Source organism: Pogonomyrmex barbatus, unplaced genomic scaffold, assembly GCF_055798465.1.
Source record: "Pogonomyrmex barbatus isolate J1 unplaced genomic scaffold, ASM5579846v1 scaffold12, whole genome shotgun sequence".
Classification (NCBI taxonomy): domain Eukaryota; kingdom Metazoa; phylum Arthropoda; class Insecta; order Hymenoptera; family Formicidae; genus Pogonomyrmex; species Pogonomyrmex barbatus.
Genome location: NW_028297108.1, coordinates 67206 through 88469, shown reverse-complemented (window position 1 = coordinate 88469; position 21264 = coordinate 67206). Strand labels below are relative to the sequence as shown.

Genomic DNA, 21264 nt, shown 5'->3' with positions numbered 1-21264 from the left:
CTTTATGTTTTTATTCAAAACCAAAAAGTACTTTGTAACGATGCACTCTCAGCATCGTTCCGTCCATTACTCTACCCTCTGGACACAAGCCGATCGACCATGCCCCGTCGGCTTAAAGGCGCAAAATGCGCCGATAAAACTTTTAATCTTTACTTTATATTAATTACGGCCTACGGGTCGTACGGGATATCTGCGCTATTTCATTAACGCGACGCGGCAAAAACACTCGAGCGCGCCCGAAGAAGTTCGAACTCTGATTCTCAATTATTAGAAATAGATATTTCTGGGGAAAGATCTCTGATTTAATAATCTTAAATCAATACACATTCTTTTCGATCCATTACGCTTAATTACGCTACCAAAACTATTCGTGAACAATACAGGGAAATACTGGGTTTAATAATGCCGCGTGACAATAAATCATCCGTAATTTTTCTAAGATCCTATTTTTTTACGATTGACATTCGTCTAGGTGCGTATTTAAAGAATGATACACCTTTCAAGTGTATTCGTATTTTATAATCGTTTTTAATGAGTTCTACTTCTAATGTTTCTAATTCACGCAAATGTATTTAATAGATTGGTTTTTATAGTGAAATTTAAATTGTCGTCCAAATTTTCCAATATAAGATCATACTGATTAATCGTTTCTACTGCATTTATGAAAAGGATTATATCTTGACTCCCATAGTCCAAAGGACTTTCAAATTCAAAGTTTCCGTTGTATCGGAATATATATATATATATATATATATATATATATATATAATTGTATATATATATATATATAATCAATCGTATTTTGTTTTCAATGAAAAATTCCTAGAGCCTACCTAGAAGCATGTCAACTGTAATAGTATTGTCATCCACTATCAAACAATATAAAACAACATTGAATCAATAATCTTATAATTTTCCCAAACGAATCTGAAAGTGGATTTTATCATGAGTTATTAACGCGAAATTATTAATACCTCTAAGGTTCAAATGATTTTTAACTTGTAATAGCTTATTGTTACCAAAGCATTTTAAATATATGGATTTTTTAATTAAATTGACTAAGCCTGTATCTATAAGTGCGCAGAAAGATTTCTTTCCGTTAGCTAAGCTAAAACAGTTACATACGGAATCTCTTTTTCTAGCAAGTAAATGCCATTTTTGTCCAGTCGAAGAGGATATCCCTGGTGCATTCATGGCGTTGGACATGGAATCTTGGACCACCTGGTTCACTGTGGCTTCCGATCTGAATGATTTTCTTGGACAACCCGAACTAAGATATCCAGTTTGTCCGCATTTGAAACATGTCATCTTCACGATACGACAATCTTGTATCCAATGGCCCGGTTTTTTACAATGATTCCACAAGTCTTCGCCTTATAAGACGTTGATAGTTTCGACGGATACTTGAATCTGTGCTCCTGAGATCGACTTATACTGCCTTCAATTATTTTTCGGACGTGATCAATAAATTCCGGAATCGTTGACGCCCAAGTATTTAATGCGAATCTACGCAATGAAGAGTCTTTAATGCCTGATTAGCAACTCAATTTTCTCTTTTTCTGTTTTAACAACTGCATCAATTTTAGCTTATCTTCCGCATAATCCAACTTTTCAAGATGAGGCTTCTATATACAGCTACTCATTCTGGCTAACGTCATTGTAATCGTTTCTTTACGTTGAAAATAGCCTCGTAAATGGAATTTGAAATCCTCCTACGTTGCTATCGTGTCCACCGATTGGCGATTATACTAGTCCAAACACACGTCCAGTCAATTGATTTACAGCCGCTAATACTAATACATCTTTTGTTAATTGATACAATCGTCTAACATTAACGATTCTCTCCAATTATGCTACAATGTTATCCTCCTCTCTTCTGGCAAAGGAAGACACCAGCTTTGATATAAATTTTATCTGATGTCAACTGTATAGTGCACTAGGAGATCCATCCCTTGACGATGATAAGGCTCTACAATTTGGTCTCGACATACTTGCATCACCTTGTAATTCTCCTGTAGTGTTGGATTCTAATGCTTGCAATACTGCCTATACAATTTCTTGTACTCGTTCAGAATATGAATTTTCAGCATTTTGTGGAACATTTGGCCGGTTATGCATGATCTCTTCCAGTCTAACTTTGGAATCGGTATTCGCTTCCATCATTCCTTGCGAATCGAGCATGTCTTCTTCCGCCGCCTATCGTTCTTCCATGTGTTAGGCCTTCTCAACATAATCTGTTCCAGCCATTCCTTATGCTCGAAATAATCAAAGTCTATCAAACACGATCGACCGCACGCCTCGAGCATCTAGATTATGCTGTCGCACCAGCTCTCGTAGCCCCTCTATAATTAATTGCTCCAGTTGAACATGGATCATTTCTTATTCCGGATATTCTCGGATATTCCATGACAATTCACAACAATCAATCAATTATTAATTATTGATTCCCTGATCGGGAAACTCCCTGATCAGACACTCATCGAACGATACTATAGGTGGCCCACTTCTTAATAATTCTCGAAGATTTGAGATTAAAATGGCTTAATACTTCTCGAAGATTTGAGATTAAAATGGCTGCTTCCGCTTCCGTTCACCGTCTTTCATACGTGGCACCAGGATATCTTGTTAGCGCTCTTTCGCTCGACAGAATTTAATTTTACGAATAATTGAAAACTGTCGATTTTACAACTTAACTCGCACAGTTCCGATAATTTTGTTTATAAAGATCTAAAAAGCACAAGATGTAGAATCGCACAAGATGTAGAATAGACGATTGTCTATTTTGGCGCTATGGATGCTTTAATCCTACTTCTGATTTAAAAATATTATATATAAGATTAATATTGATTAAGTTCGAAAAATAATTTATTTCACCAAGAAATTAAAGGCACGCTCGCCTCTCCAGCACATCTTTTTTTGAAAAAAGCGACAATTACTATCAAATATAATGAGACACTCACGCCTCTTTTCTTTGAGAACGCTCTCTCTTACAACTCCAAAGACGGAATGCGAACGTCCTGTCTTCCTGCAGACTAGACTAATTACTCTTCGCGTCCTCGGGTTGCAGAAATTCGCAATAATTGGTAAATAGGTAAATATCAGAATCGGTATGTGTCTTCATATGTTCGATTTTTACATTTGTGTATACCACAACAAATAGAATTACTTTATTTTAAAATTTAGAAAGTCATAAATTAGAGAAACAGAAAATAAATGTATAAGATTACTCGGACGAATTATAAATTTACTTTATTTTAATTATAAATTTACTTATACTTCTTATTCGTTACGTTTGTTTATATTATTTTGGAATAAATATTATACATAATACGCGGTTACAGTGACGTTACGCACACAATAATTTGTTTAATATCAGTGAGCACGTGAAATGCGCGCACTAATGCGCGACTCATGCGGACAAGTTTCCGTTTAACTGTAAATCTATATAATTGACTAGTTTTAAGTATTTATATCTCAAAAATTACTGTTTGGAATGAAAAATGGGAAATACATTAATAACTTATTTTTTCGAGAACTTTCTTGCTGATATTTTGATTCGTGAATTTCGGAATACTCTATATATAATTATAAAAAAATCTTTTATATAAAAGTAGATAGTATTATATATACATATATATAATATTAAAATATATATATTTTTTAATATATATATATATATATATATATATATATATATATATATATATATATATATAATATTATATTGAATTGTCAGAAAAGTCATGACGTATTTTTTCTATGTTTTTCAAAGATCATTTATTTATATAAAGAACAAAGATCAATCAATGATATATTGTCCGTTTTGTTCGATAACCTTTTACCATCTTTCATAATTCCTTGTTCATAGAAAGACCTGTCTTTATCGGTGAAAAATTGAACAAGATGTTGATTTACAGCCTCATCTGAATTAAACGTTATATCATGCAAGGAGTTTTGAAGAGAAGGAAACAAGTGGAAGTCTGACGGCGCAAGGTCAGGCGAGTATGGTGGGTGTGGCAACACATCCCATCCAAGCTCCAATAATTTTTGACGAGTGATCAAATTTTTGTGTCTCGCGTTGTCGTGATGGAACACAACTCCTTTACGGTTAACAAGCCCTGGACGTTTCTGGATGATGAATTCGTTCAAACTGTCCAATTGCCGACAGTACACATTCGAATTGATTGTTTGGTTCCTTAGTAGGAGCTCGAAAAACACGACACCTTTAAAATCCTACCACACTGAGAGCATAACCTTCCTGTGATTTGCTTTTGATGTCGTTTGAAGCGAATTATCAATGTCGAGACCAAGACCGTTTGCGCACCACATTGTTGTAAACAATCCACTTCTTATCAGCAATTATCAGTTGCTTCAAAAAAGGATCGTTTTCTTCACGTTTAATGAGCATATCGCAGATGTTTATACGCGCCATCAAATGAACTTCTTTGAGAAACTTCTTCATAAGGAATCCAAATATCGAGCTTGCTTATGTATCCCTACTTCTTCAGGTAGTCATGAACGCTTAAATGATGATGTTCAATGTTTCTGCAATCTCTCGTGTCGTGTAACGTAGGTTTGACTCGATCAATGCCTTTTGTCGTCATCAACTTCGGTAGGCCTCCCTGACCGAGGAGCGTCGTTCAGGTCAAAATCATCAGCACGGAAAATCACGGAATTTCGTGAACCATCGTTGGCACTGACGTTCTTGTAGAGCATTGTCACCGTAAACTTTACGCAATTTTTCACAAACTTGACGCGCATTCTTCCCTTTACCGAAGTAAAACAATAATACATGGCGAAAATTCACAGTTTGGTCTTCCATCTGCAACTTGTTATAAAATCTCCAAAACTCAACCAAATCGCTCAATTTTTTTTTTTAGAATGAAACTAGAACTGTCAGCTGTCAAATGACATAGCAATAACATAGATGCGAATGACTCTAGTACTTCCAAAAATGAACTAGCGCATGTTACAAAAATGCGTCATAACTTTTCCGACAACCTAATATATATATGCACAGGGTGATTCAAATCAACTGTTTGTCCTTAAAATGTCATATTCCTGAGTCGATTCTAAGATGATTTTTCCTGTACCCAATTTTTATCAGAAGCTTAGTTTTTGAATTATATAATAAGAGAACAGTTCGCAAATTACGGACCGCATACAGAAGATAGGTAGAAGCGATATAACTCACTATCCGCGGGCGATTACGTGAGGCAATCAGCTGATAGTTACACGCGAGTATTGATACATGCAACACATGCATGCTTGTATCACACACACACACGCGCGCGCGCACGCACATGCAATCACCCGCGTCAAACACCCTGCCTATCTTCTGTACGTGGCCGTTTTCCCTTATATTTCAAAAACTAAGCTTCTGATAAAAATTTGATGATTTGAAATATTATATATATATATATATATATAAAATATTTAAAAAAATATATATATTTATATAAAAAAATATATATTTTAATATTATATATATGTATATATTATATATATTATATATTATATATATGTATAATATTATATATATTATATATATATATATATATATATATATATATATATATATATATATAATACTATCTACTTTTATATAAAAGATTTCTTTATAATTATAAGAAAATATATTGTTTAGAATAACAAATGACATTATTAAGATAAAAAATATTGCCAGGATAAGAAGATTACATATAAATTACATATAAAAAATAGGCTCATGGCTTAAGTAAACAAAGTGACACAGATCTTTTGTTTAATTGCTACCTTACTGTTCTTAATCTATCTTCTTCCCCTAACAAGAATTCATCCTCCCCACATAACATCCCCTCCTAATCGTTATTTAGTTTTTACTTTTGTACATGGTCGAGCTTTGTCTTATTCCCTCGCAGAGTCCTATTCTTGTCTTATTCCGTCTATGACAGACATTTATTGTAACGAAACATTATTTTAATTTCTGACGGTCTCAGTGTTGCAGTTTGGCGATCTCTAAGGTATTGTAATCATTTTTCATACTTTTTGTTCATTTTAATTATCATGTATTATTGTATGTCATTACCATCTTTTATCAATTATTTCGCTCACATTAGTTAATTCTTACAATTTTTTATTTTCTTTCATTTGCTTAATCAGAACCAACAATCTTTCCTGTTTATTATAACATCTATTTATATTCGGATTCGATTCCATTTGCCTGGAGATTCGCCACGATACAGTTACATAGAATTTTCGATATAACTTTAACTTCAGTGTCTCCGTGGACTATCACTAAGCATAAGTTCTGGTTTTTGCGACGGTTCATTATCGATTACTCTGCCAAACGACATTATATAGCCGCATGCAGTCGTAATTATAACTCTATTTTTACAAGTTGACTGAACCTTCTTTACAATTTAACCAGATTTTATTTATACTAATTCATCGAATGTATTATATCTGCGTTGCAAAATCAACAACTTACTCAACTTTTTTATTCACAATTCAATCAAATTATACTTTTCATTTTTACCGATTATATCTTTCTTGAGCGCTTTTGTTAAGATCGTTATATATTTTAAGTTTTGTTGAGTATTAATTTTTAATTTGCATACTGAAGATGACTTAATATAAGATCGAAACGATGATGATTTTTCTATTTATCAATTATTATGTATTGTTTATTAATTATTTATGTATTGACTTTTCTCTATTAACGATAAACATTATCTGCATGAATATATTGTATTCGCTCTTTATTATTTAATTTTCGAAGTTAATAAGTCTTCTAAGTACGAAAATTACATATATCTTTTAAAGACATCAGAGACATACATTTTTAAAGACATTTTTCAATTCTATCAGTTAGATAGAAAAAAGATTAATTAAATATAATTCAATTACCTTTTCAATCGCTGTATATAACATTAATTTTCACAGGTATCATTTATATACTTTTGATCCAAGTGTGTAGAAAGCTAATATACTTTACAACATTGCCAAGCATATTTCAGCGTAATGGAAAACGTATATGTTTTCTAACTGCGAGTACTACAAAATAATAGAGATAGAATATAGTTAAGAATATAAGCGTATACACTTTTTCACAATGTGCGTATATATAAAATTGCATACAGATTCAAGAATAGGACTCTAGATATTTATGCGGAATACCTCTCATTTCGTGCTTAGGAACTTGCTGCGCTCTCCTCACGACGCTCCCTGTGCCGTATCGAACACCTACCGGCAGCGCCGAGTATTCTATACCGCATCAAATATCGCGACACTCTTTCTTTTTCCCACTCCGCTATCCCCGCTCCTAGATTTCCATCCGATCCGATACTCCCACATCGTTCTGTGCCAAATTCCTCTACGCCCACCGCTGATGCTTATTCAAAAAATAATAATTATTCGACGTTATTTTTTTCGCTTTCGTAGAGGGAAATCTCTTATCGGTCAATCTGAAATCGAACCGTGCCGAATTACTCAGATCGATCTCGTATAAGAATTCAGACCGTCTGACCCAGATTTTCTGACGTACGTTTTGTAAGAGAGATAGTCGAAAAGATTCCGAGTACCGGTCCTCCGACTTGCCTGTTAGGTATCGCTTCGGCACGGCTGAATGCGCTCGATAGACAGAACTCTCCGATCTTCCGATTATCGATATCCGAACTTAATTTTCAGAACCGGGCAAGCCAAGTATCCGAATACCGAAAATTCCACTCGCTTCCAGTACCAGAGAGCTCCCTGGAAGAATCGATAGGTCGAACTTTCTATGACGAAAAACGCAGACTCGGGATCATTTGATGTCCAACTACTGGAGTGGTAGCATCTCCATCACGGATCACAGAATCGCCGTCGTCGTTTGACAGCCCTAAAATTATCGTTGCGGTTGACAATTCACTGTCAACACTGATACGTGTTCGTGACCCGCGCTTCGAGCATCCTGTCTCATCGATTTATCGCACGCGCTGCAATCGCCCTTTGACTGCACGATCGTATACTCATTTCCGCACAACGCGACTTATTATAACACATTTTGTGCCGCGACAAAACGTTATCTTATAATTATGCTGATAATAACGCGGATATAGCGTTAAATCATGTATTCATTTGTCAACCATGATCTTTTTTTTTTAATAAAATTAATATCATTTAATTAGAATCAAGCATGTTCTTGAATTCTTTGTCTTCCTCACTGCCCATCTAGCAACCGGTTAAACCGGTTAGTATCCGCACGGGCTATCGTTTTAAAATTAACAGACCATTCGCACTGTTTTCAAAGAGCGTCATAACGTGACATTGATCCGTTTTCGAGGACTTTATAACGCGAATAACTTGCAATGAACATTTAAGATGTTTCCAGCAAGAAATAGTTTGAACATCCTTTCTTTAATCTACTTCTTAATCCTTTTTTTATATCAATTTCAAATATTAAAAGAATCTTGGACGTAACAGTTTCACGATTTTTCCCTTTCATCACATTATCAAATATCAGATTAAAAATAAATAAGTTATAAGCGAACGATCAAAAAAGTTTGGTGGATTAAAAATAACAGAATATGAAATAACAGAATATGAAATTTTTCCTTTATTTTTTATTTATCATTGAACAATCTAATTTGGAATAAAAAACGAATATCGAGTTAATTGTTAAGCTCTCGAATCTTTGTCGTATCGTGAGCCATCTCGGCACCGAAAAACACAATTAAGAGTTTACAAGAGATCAAGTTGTTTAAATGCTTGTCTTCAGAAGCGGCGAAATGTTAGCACGATTGCTACATCTAACATCTGGATAAATAATGTTTAATAGTGATCGCACGGACAATTGTCAGTAATCCTTTCGATAAGATTAAGATTAAGAAATAGATGAATACAATATTAAATAATATATAACAATCCTCTACTACCACTGAACTGATAATTTACCCTTATCATTTAATCCAACCCTGAAATTTCAATCCTGAAGAAGTACCTTACCAATTTCAAGACAATAATTTGTCCTATTCTCAAACATGAAGAAGAAGAAGACAATAAAAGAAATGCAGTGAAAACCACAAGGATCAAAACTTAAAAAAAATTAAACTTATCATCATCAAAGATCATGTTAAAAAATAATATTATTTACTCTCGGGAATTATTATATATTAAATTTTTAGACTTTTAATTCACAAAAATTATTTAAACAAAACAAATTATCTAAACTAAATTATCTAATCTAAATTATCTAAACGATATCACCCTAGGAAAACTTTATAAAACATAAGAATCATTTTCTGTACTCTAAATGTATATTTCGCAAAATTGTAATAATATTTCCTAAGATACAAATTGCATTGAGAGATATGAAAATTTGGCAGCAATTTCCCTAAAAAATTATGAGCGTAAATATAAAAACACTTGGCTGGTTGGAAAGCTCAACAATTGTTCTATTCTCAAACATGAAGAAGAAGAAGACAATAAAAGAAATGCAGTGAAAACCACAAGGATCAAAACTTAAAAAAAATTAAACTTATCATCATCAAAGATCATGTTAAAAAATAATATTATTTACTCTCGGGAATTATTATATATTAAATTTTTAGACTTTTAATTCACAAAAATTATTTAAACAAAATATTAACATATTAAATATAAAGTATTATTCTTTTGAAATCTTCGAGACAAACAGGTATCGTTGGAAAAAGAGGCAGTGTAACCGCGGAGCGAAAGAGAAAAGAGATATCTTGTCATTTCGCGAACATCGATTTATAGACAGATGTGTTATAAATAAAAATCGTAATCAACCATAATTTGATATTAATTATTCTGAATCTTCACATTCTATAAACTAAAATAATTATTATGTAGAAAACTATGTAATAACTTATTATAATAAATATAATATATATAAGTGCAAATATAATATATATATGCCATATATAACAGTTTTCGTTGTTATTTATATTATCAAAATCTGTTCTTTTCGGTTTATACATCAGCAATGGCAAGCGATAATCAAGAAATTTGAAAATGTAGAGTGATATTTCTGTTCTCTGTCCGAAAGTAACTGAATGTTGAGCGCATGTCTAATTACGTGGGTAGTGGTATTGCGTAGGAGACATTTCCTCGCAGACATTGGAAGGATCCGATTAGTCGAGCGCGATACATCATCTGGAAGTAATGTAACTTTGAGGGAGCTTTCAGAATTAAATTTTCATTTTTTTTTGTGCTAGTAATTCGATCTTAACCTTAACATGTATCAAAGTGACACTGTATGTTAAACTGTGATGTGAACAACAACGAGCTTGCATCATTTTCGATAATTTTTTGAAAAATTTCAAGCTCAACAAGTATCGTAACTTTCTTAATATTACAGAGAAAACCAGAGAGGACCCAGCATTGCGATATTTTTTTATTAAAGTGCGGCAGCTCCCATTATCATCTATGACGAGTGACAGTGACTTTTTTGAAGTTTATCTGCCTGAGAAGGGAGACAACAATAAATATCAGGCACGTAACATTTTTAATTCTACAGAGAAAATCGGAGAATATGGTGACTTTTATGAAGTTTATCTGCCTGAGAAAGTCAAGTGTCATATACCGAATTCTTCCGTCGAACATCGGGGCATTAGAGAATGTATCCACAGACTCGGCCGCAATATTTCGAAATTTTTCTGTTGGAATGGGCAAACCGAGATTGCAGAAAGAATTCCTGTTCCAATTCGCTCAAGAAAACTAGATTTTAGTAAGTAATTTATTACCGTTAGTTGCTCTTTCATTTTCAAAGGGAACAAGTTAGTCAAGGAAAAATCAAGATGCCGGCAATATATGATTTTTACATATCATTATGAAAATGAGCCATCGATAGCATCTATCCATGACATTCTCAGAACATCAAGATGATGTAAAAATGATTTATAATTTCCTTTTTATAAAGTAATTTATATAAATTGATACATTAGAAGCATAGATTGGAGTAATATAATAAATATTGTTTGGAGAGAGAGAGAGAGAGAGAGAGAGAGAGAGAGAGAGAGAAGGAGAGATGAAGAGGACAATATATAAGAAGTTTAGTTTGTTCAGTTACTTGTAAGATTTCTCCTATTACATAGAAATATATATTTCGATTAACAAAGCTGAAATTATAAATTTTGAAATACTTAAAACCATTGGTACTTAAATATTTTAACAAAATATTTTAACAAAAAATAAGATGTATTAAGTTAAATTAACAATGTTCTTTTTCGCTGTACTCCCTGCACTAGCTTTCATTATTTTTATCATTTTCTTTTTTCTTTCTACCAACTCTCACCTATTTATTAATATATTTTAAAATTTTAAAAGTATACATGAATACCTCGCATTAAACTATACTATCGCGCTCGTGGCGATCTCTCACACAAATTCATTCCTGCACTTGCGCAAAAAAAGCAAGAACGATTTAAGAAACGGAACTTTATTATCTCACAAGAACAATCTATTAGTAAAAATAACGCTACTACGCAGCTCTCACACTCTCCGAATCCATCAAATAACAACTCCGTCGAGAACGATCTTTTTCCTGTAAATCATACTTGGGGGCAAACGATAAGCGGATCACCGTTCAGTCATAATAATATAATAAAATGAAATAAGCTGACCTGTTGAGTCAAATCAAACTGTGATAAGTCAAAGGCAATCTGTAATAACGTCAAAATATAGTCATTTAGACTATTAAATGACTATTTCTTCTCTATTTATAATATACTACAAATATATGAAAATCGCAGAAAATTATGTTCATAATTTCAGATACCATATTGTGATGTAAAATTTAATGTTATCTCCGTCTCTGATGTTTCCGTGATTATCTTGTTCTATTTTATAGACTTGTATAATCGATTGTGACTATCAACCCATGTGACGAATTTTTATTGCACTGTTATGATTATTTCCTAATTATTAAAGAGCTTAGAGCTATAATATATTAGAGCTAAATATATATATTATTATCAATCAATTATCGGTTGCTGATTTTATGAAAGATTTGTGGTCGATGAGTATATATAGTATATTAGTATATTAGTATATTACTCGACTGTTTTTCTTTATTTTAATAGAGATTCTACTTAGAGGCACATTTAGTTTTTTAAAATAGATCTTTTGTCTGAGGTCGTATTATACATTTTTTTGCATTATATTTTATATATGTATATATATATATATATATATATATATATATATATTTACATACATATAAATATATATATATATATATATATATATATATATATTTATATGTATTTATGTATATTATGTAAAATATTCTAGTATCCCAATCTTTTTGTTACACCCTGTATACCGATTATTAATCTAATATCATTGTAACTTACAATAATTAATTCCCAGATAATACAAAGTCCAAAATTGAATAATAAGATATCAAATATTCCGATATGTTCCAAATATTTTTATATTTTATTAACATGGCTTTCTCAGAATTATTTATTTTTTATCCATGCAAGAATATATCTCCATATAAATCTTTATATGAAAAATTTTTTACCATATTTTTACAGCTTAAATTTTAAAACAGCTTTTATTTTTCAATATGAAGAATTATCTAGCGATTACTGCGAAATAAATCATAATCGGAATTTTCAATTTAAATTAATTGATTAAGTAGCAACCTTTATTAAGTAGCAACAGCAAATGTATAAATCTGATCTTGTTAAGTATGCATACAAATTCAATATATTAGGGAAAAATTATCAGAGAATGTATATCACTGAAATAATTTTTAATTGCCTTTTCTGTTCTAATTTATATGCAAATTAAAATTTGGAATTTATCTCTGGAAGTCAGAACCTATTATGCATATTTAACCTTTTAACAATAAGTATAATAAGTAATTAATTATCTTTATAAATAAATATTACATTTGCGTTAATATTGTTATTTCATATTCGCGAGTAATACTGAATAATGTTAGTAAGTAAATACTTTATTTAGGAATTATTTAATGAAGCACTAATTATAATTTGTAAATTATTAAATATTGAAAGAATATATCCGCACAGCACCTTTCATTGCAAATATATATTAAATACGTAATAATATTACATTTACATTGCGTTTCATTTCATTTCAAATTTAATGTGTTAAATACCTAATTAACGCAATAGGTATGAAATATCTAAGTCGAAATATGTATGTGATACATAGCAGATATATTGCGCATATTATATAAATATGAATGTATCAAATACATAGTTGATACATATTTAATAGAATGTAATAATATATTATAAGATGATAGCGCTACTAATCTTAAAAAATTATAAATCGTTTTCAGCATGTTTCTGTATTCGCGGATCTGACTCTAGGACTATTTAAATGACTATTTAAATGACTATTTAAATTAAACAGTGAGTTAAAGATAAGTTCTTATCTTCTTACTTTCTTATTTTGTATATCGATAATTTATCGAGCTCTGGTGATTAACCATACCAGTATTAAAAATTCGAACGGATAAGATCAAGTGGTTAACAGTGCTTATTGTTACATCAACAAAATATATTCTTTTCTAAAACATATTCTTTTCTAAAACAATACAAATGATATCGCAGATGTTTCGACCTTTAACTTAGGTCATCCTGAATGCGAACGTTAAATTAGATACATGTCGTTATTATATTCTGATTAGTAATCTTATGGGTCGGTCGTCGTGTGATCATCTAAATTGCTTATGATCTTAACTGATTGGTTGTTGTCAAACTTGTAAATTGTACAGTTTTTCTTACATGAAATGTGCATTGGTCAGGTGTGGTAGAGAATTGCATTGTGATTTCTCTGGAAATAGTAACCAAAGAATGTACTTGTGTTCAGTGAGTTTATAAGTTATAAAACTGGATTGGAGCATGGTAATGACGGAGTATTTTTTTTTTAAACTGTAGATTAATTTTATTAAGAAGTTGACAATGGTAACCATACCTGACGCTCATTATAATTCTTATTTTGTAATAGATTTGAATTTCTATACGATTGTATGTAATTGCTATACAATTAATATGTATTTGATTGTTTTTATAGGCTACATTATAATAAATAATTTTTATATTACGGACGATAAAAACTGTCATATTTCTTCGAGGCATAAAAGACGATTGGCACAAGAAGAAATAGAAAAAGATTATTTGTTGCTAGAATTAAGCAATAATGCGACTTATTTTAGACCAGGGATATCGGCTGAAGAATGTCGAATTGAATGTCAAAATGAAAATAATTTATGTCGCAAATAATTTATAAATTATGTCGAAAATAATTTATGAAGTACATAATTCAGAAGAGATCACAGGCGACAAAAATTTTGTTGATATTGAAGAACAAGAAAGAATGCAACCATTATCGTTTGACTCTAATGATTCAAGTAACGATGCAGACGATGTGGATGTGGAATATATTGATGAAGATAAAAATATGGATAATGAATTATTGCGCGATCTTTGAAATTAGTCTTTTGAATTTAAAATTAGGCATAATGCAATTAATGCTCTTATGAAAATTCTGAGGCAGTCTCCACATTCACAATTCAAAACTTTGCCAAAAGACGCAAGAGCGCTTTTAAAAACACCTAAGAAAACTCTTGGAATAATTGCATTATCTGGAGGATCGTATTACCATTTTGAGCTATCGAATATTTTGGAAGTATTTCTGTTACACTATAAAAATATGTTTTTGAAGGTATCTGAAATTAATTTATTAATTAACATAGACGGTCTGCATTATCCAGATCATCATCAAGTAGTTTCTGGTCAATATTATTATCAGATGATATTTCAAATCAAGTGCACATAGTCGGGCTGTTTTATGGCCAAAAGAAACCAAAGAATGCCAATGAATTCTTACAACAATTTGTGAAAGAATTAATACCATTAGCACAGAGAGGATATCATTCAGACCTGTTAAACTATAATATTAAAGTTAATGTTAAGGCCATTATTTGCGATGCTCCAGCAAAATCTTTTATTTTAAATATTAAAGAAGAAATTTTAATTATATTAATTACAATATTAAATATTAAAGAACATAATGGCTATTCAAACTGTACTAAATGTACCATTTATGGAGATTATGTTAACTCCACAATGTGCTTTCCTTATGAAAAAAGATCAAGTGTACTTACAACTGATGAAGAGTTTGTATGTCAAACAGATTCTGATTATCATCAAGGAGAACCCACAATTTTGCTCTCTGTGCCTAATTTAGGATTAGTGTCGAATATTGCTCTTGATTACATGCACTTGGTTTGTTTAGGTTGTAAAAAAAATTATATTGTTATGGATGAATGGACCTCTAGCTGTTCGCATGAGTGCTCAAGCAAAAGATAATATTTCACAAGGACTTATTAATTTAAGAAGTGCAGTGCCCAAAGAATTTTCAAGGCGACCTCGAAGTTTAAATGAAGTAGCATTCTGGAAAGCCACAGAATTTCGGCAATTCTTACTTTACAGTAGACCTATTGTTTTAAAAATAATTTTAAATAGAGACGTATATATATATATATATATATATATATATATATATATATATATTGACTTTGCATGTAGCTATATCAATACTCCAATACTAACAATAAATAAAAACAATGTAGATTATGCAGAAAAACTATTGCAACATTTTGTCGAATTATTTGAGAAAATTTATGGCAAAGAATATATGTCTCATAATATACATTTATTACATCTCTCAAATGAAGTTCGAAAATTTGAACCACTTGATTCCTTTAGCTCCTTTAGATTTGCAAACTTTTTACAAACTTTAAAAAGTTTTCTACACAAAGCAGAAAAACAAGTTATACGACGATATATATAAAAAAACCAGTACATATAACAAGTTATACGACGATATATATAAAAAAAAGACAAAATCAATATGAAAGCATGAACAGTAAATCATTATATTCACTTAATAAATTTGAATTAAAAAGAATGCGCTACTGGTTTATTAGCCGATAAAATTCAAGATATTGTTGAATCGCAATACAGAAAAATAATATTAGAGAATTATGAAATCGACTACAACAGCGAAGCAAATAATTGTATCATGACAAAAAGTGGAAACTTATTGACAGTTAAGAACGTCGTTAAATGTACCAATAATACAATTTATATTATTGGTTATCAATTGAACAAAATATATGCTTTATATTGACCATTCTCATCAAGGAATTTAGATATTTATGTTGCTGAGGAAACAAATAGTAATGTGATATTTTGTCCTTTGAATGAAATAGAAGAAAAGATGTGGAAAATTAAATTTAATTCCAAATTGTATGTCATTCCTATTCGACATGTTAGTGGACAATAAAACAACTTTTGAAATAATATTACAAAATGTAACTATAAACACATAAAAACACACATAATAACGCGATAATTCCAAATATAAACAACAAGAATTAAAATAATGAATTCACATATACATATACGCAATTGTATACGCTATATACTGCATGATTCATGATAGAAAAAAATTATTTTTTTATTCTATTTTTCCATGCATGGTAGACAAAATTCTAACTTTAATAAATCGATATTTCGAACTAACACGATTGTGGCTAACTTCATCGCTTTCGTCCGATTAACCAACATATATATCTGCTGATTGCTGATATTATGACCGTCTTCATTCTAATTAGATAAAGAAATAAGTTATATATGTGCATATATGAACGTGACCAAGAGGATTTGCATATTTGTGCCCACTCGATGATACTAGATACTTGTTCATATTGATCCATATTCGTCTTTGCTTTTTTTCGTCTCGCCGAAACTCAAAATTTTCAATAAAGGTATATAAATATGTGTGTGTGTGTGTGTGTGTGTGTGTGTGTGTGTGTGTGTGGTGTGTGTGTGTGTGTGTTATTTTCTGCATATGCGAGTGCATGTTACCATTTACAATTAAAATAATTTATGTAATAAACCTTGATTGGTTTTTGTAGGTTATATGTTTTTTGTTATATGTTTTTTGAACATTTTACACTGTTTTCATTTTACATATTTTAGTATGTTTTGCATTGTGTAAATTTTATTGCAGCAAATTATTTAATTGCAATATGTATCTGCGATGTTAATTTGGCTATTATGTCGCCGAAATGTCATGTTAATATCTCGGTAACAATAAATGTTTAGAATGTTCCAGAAATACGTTTTATCTGTAACGTTATTGCAATGTACAAATAACATAGCAATCGATTTTGCATAATAATACATTCCTATTATGTTGAAAAACCTTACAAATGAATCTTCTGAAATATCGTAGAGATAGAATATTACTGTCACCGAGATGTTAATGTGACATTTTGACGATCATAATCAAAATGTTTACCGCGTATAACAGTTAATATGTTAAATCTGAAATTTTATGTAAAAAAATGTGTTTTTATTTTTGTATTCTTTATTTACGCTTTATGAACAACGTATCAGAACATAAAATTGATTTAGTAAAGAAAAATTCTTTGTTCGCATGTATAGTTGCAAGAGGTTTACAGTGGACGTACAGTGTTCCATATAGGAGCGTATGGATATGTCCGAACTGATGTGCAACGAACAATTTCCTTTTCAAAAAATGAAGAAAAAATCTTCCTTAAAGGTAAATATAAAAATGCACATGGTTATAACATTTATTAATATAAATTAATTTATCATTATACATTATATATTTTGTTGATAGTTTACAGAAAATTTCTACGTAATTCAATTCGACAACAGGATAGCACTAGTCCCTAATAACTGGTTGTGTATATCCGAAGAGCAAAAGCAACAGGTTTGTTTCTACCCGAATTACAAAGTGAAAAAGAGACTCAATAAAGCTATACAGAACAAAAAAATGCCGGATTTAAAAGATGTACAAGCTGAATGGACGATGTACGATGTTCTACGCATTTTTGCTTCAACAGGTATACACACATATATATATATATATATATATATATATATATATATATATATATAATTATTGAAACTCGTCTCCCCCCACTCTTCTTTTTTGTGTTCAAATGAAATTCTTTTTTCTTCTTGGCAATCAACTCAATGAATAAAATCAAAATAATGTCAACAAGGATTTATATCAATAGCCGAGACATAATAAATTAAAAATTACTTTGACTTGATTCATTGGATCAATATTGCCGAAAAGAAAGAAGAATGAATTATATTTATTAAAAATTTTGATTTCCTTTTAACATCAACCTATTGACATATAATTCATATTAGCCTTGATTGTCTATTTATGTTTTGTATTTATAATTGTCAACAATTACATTCAGATACTTTTGAAAGAGGAAAATTACGGATGACTGAAAATATATCTGACGTAAATACTGAAAATGAAGAAAATATGAAACAAATACGGCATGACAGAGCTGCTGCAAAAAATTTTACGTCTGACGATGAATCTTTCGGTACAGAAGTAGATTCTGACTTACTACTTTCTTTTTCAGATTCGAAGGAATTTTCTGTATCACAAAAATTGATTAATTTAGAAAAGCTTGCACGGATTTTGGCAACCTATGAACATCCGATTATTTTACCCGAAAAAGATGAAAACAAAATAGTTGTAACTAACAAGAAAAAACAGAAGACAATTCAGCAAGAAATGGAAGTGATTGCTAAACATAAAAAAAAAGAGTTTGAAGATAAAAATCAACAAGGTTTTATCAATGATCATTCCATCGATGAATATAACAAAGAATTAACAACACATCTAAATAAAAATAATAAAGATCAATCTCAGAAAGGTTAAATATATTGATAATGACTTTTTTAAATACAATATTTTAAAATATAACTCTTGATATTTTAATTTTTAGTGTTGAAAGAAATTTTGAAAAAAGTAAACCGCATCTTAATTGAAATGACATACATTGAAAGAAGGCTCAGTAGAATTGAAAATAAAGCAGACCACATTACAAATAAGGAAATTAATATAAATATTGCCGAAGAAGCTTTTACTTTCGACATTATTTCTTCAACGGATGAGCTGAAAATGTTTGAACAAAATTTGAAAAGTGAAGAATTTTTCGTGAAAATGGTAAGTATTTAGTTTTTAAAATAAATTTTATATATATATATATATATATATATATATATATACATATGATAATGCAAATGCAACTATGTATAACTTTTGACATAATTGATAATTATTATGTATAAAAATAAATATTTACCATTTTCAGGAAAAATTCTATATATATATATATATATATATATATATATATACACACATATATAATATTGCAATACTATTTATATATTTCATATTTTTATTTTAATTTTTGACATATTTCATGGCAAATTATTTCAGAGAAACTTTTTGAAATTGAAAGGTGGAACAAACCTACAAGACATGATAAAAAATGTATTCAAAACATTAATAAAAGACGAAATATTAATGTTATATAACTGGAAAGGAGCTCGAGGAAAAAATGCATTCCGAAGTTTTAAAACTGTCACCTTAATCATAGGTAAAATTTCAAAGTTTACATTGTTGCTATGTTTGTATTTCGAAATCAACTCTTTCCGCTGATTCCTTCTGTCTCTCTCGACACAGTGATCAATTTAAAGTTAAACAAACATCGATTGATATTAATTTAATCAGCAAAAATAATTAATATTAATAATAGTTAAATTGGAAGACAGCATAAATCATTTTCGTTTATGATGATAATATATATTAATTATAAATTTAATTATAAATTGATACATATCCATAGCTGTTGTCCGATTACACGATGCAACTTCAACCGAGGAAATAATTATAAAAATTATGATCAATTGGATCATTCAAGCTCCTGCTCGTGTTCGAAGAATTGCGTGAGTAAAAATTTATTATACTTATTTTTATTTAAAAATGTTAATATTTATTATAATTGTGTTATTTGAATTGAGATGCTTCTTTAACATCATTTGTTCCTAATAATTCTTAATGATATTCATGATTTTGTTTTTATATTCAAACAAATATTGAAAGATTTTTCTTGTAATTATATAGTTCTTTTTAAGAAATCTTATTTGTGCTTATTGTATTTCTATATTACTATATTATACTAATAACTATATTATATATTAAACATTTAATTTATTAATTGTTTCAGAAATAAACCAAAAAATCAAACTGATCAAGATCTTCAAGATTCTCAAAAATAATACAATATGATGAAGATATTAATAATTAAAAAATCTGCATACATCATCATGAATATCACAAAACATCTTGATGTTCATGATGATGTATACAGATTTTTTTTTAATTGCAATTTCTTTCATATTTGCAATAATCTAGATGTTTTGTTTTTATAAGTCTATATATTTTATATTTTCTTTAGAAGAATTGTGTTAAATTTGCGTGAAAATATTTTTATTGTACAAAATTGTAATACTGTACAAATAGTTTATATTATAATAATATTAAAAAATACTACTGTATTATATATCTACACTTCTTCAAATCTTTTATTTTATTTAGTTTTGAAAACAAAAGTAAAATGTAAATTTTATAGTAAAAATGGTTTATATCACTAATATGTTACTAAATGTTAACACTTTAAACATTCAACAAAAATATAATTAGTACATTTTCTAAATTACATTAAACTTTATGTATATATCCCAGACAACACGAAAAGTTCAAAAAGAATTCATTCTTATGTCACCAATTCTGAATTCATTCTCTAGATGCAAAGAAGTCTTTTTGATTCTTTATGATAATCCTAAACGTAGAAAATCATGGGTTGACTCTGGTCAACCTTCGACATCGATGCCAAAGCCCAATATCCACGCCAAGAAGGTTTTGCTCTGTATCTGATGGAATTTGAAAGGTGTGTTGTATTACGAGTTGTTACAACCGGGTGAAACAATGCTACTAACAACAATTGACTAATTTGAGCGATGCATTAGAAAAAAAGAAGTCATTTACTGGCCAAGGACGTCGTAAAATGATCTTGCTTTATGACAAATACTCGACCACATGTTGCGAAAGCGACTCAGGACCATATCTTTGCGTTAGGCTGGGAACTTCTCCCGCACGCGGCGTATAGCCCAGACATGGCACCTTCCGATTACTACCTATTCTGGTCGCTGCAGCATCATTTGGCTGATACACATTTCGTGAGATTTGAAGAGATACGAAAATGCATTGATGACTTTATCGCTTCGAAGCCGGTGAGCTTCTATCGTCAAGGAATTCGCAAGCTACCCGAAAGATGGCAAAAGATCGTTGATGCAAACGGGGAATATTTCGCTGATTAATATTTTT

General features: G+C 30.2%; 2 protein-coding genes and 1 pseudogene across 6 annotated transcripts in view; 2 read left to right on the top strand and 1 right to left on the bottom strand.

Annotated features, from left to right (window-relative positions):
* Window positions 1-21264, bottom strand: part of LOC148937616 (uncharacterized) — a 36407-nt gene that overhangs the window by 9206 nt on the left and 5937 nt on the right. The gene's annotated exons all lie outside the window — the stretch shown is intronic.
* LOC105429674 (uncharacterized) lies at window positions 9615-20596 on the top strand. 4 transcript variants are annotated; one of them, XM_089071864.1, is made up of 9 exons: window positions 9615-10143; window positions 10343-10711; window positions 17481-17598; window positions 17680-17905; window positions 18275-18745; window positions 18818-19038; window positions 19315-19474; window positions 19724-19823; window positions 20105-20596. In XM_089071864.1, exons 3-9 carry the CDS (start codon window positions 17527-17529, stop codon window positions 20154-20156), a joined length of 1302 nt encoding a protein of 433 aa, XP_088927990.1. In that variant the 5' UTR covers window positions 9615-10143; window positions 10343-10711; window positions 17481-17526; the 3' UTR covers window positions 20157-20596. The 4 variants fall into 4 exon arrangements, with proteins under 4 accessions (XP_088927990.1, XP_088927989.1, XP_088927991.1 ...); XM_089071863.1 differs by having other exon boundaries at window positions 9615-10238; XM_089071865.1 differs by having other exon boundaries at window positions 9615-10476.
* LOC148937617 (uncharacterized) lies at window positions 13749-16866 on the top strand (annotated as a pseudogene).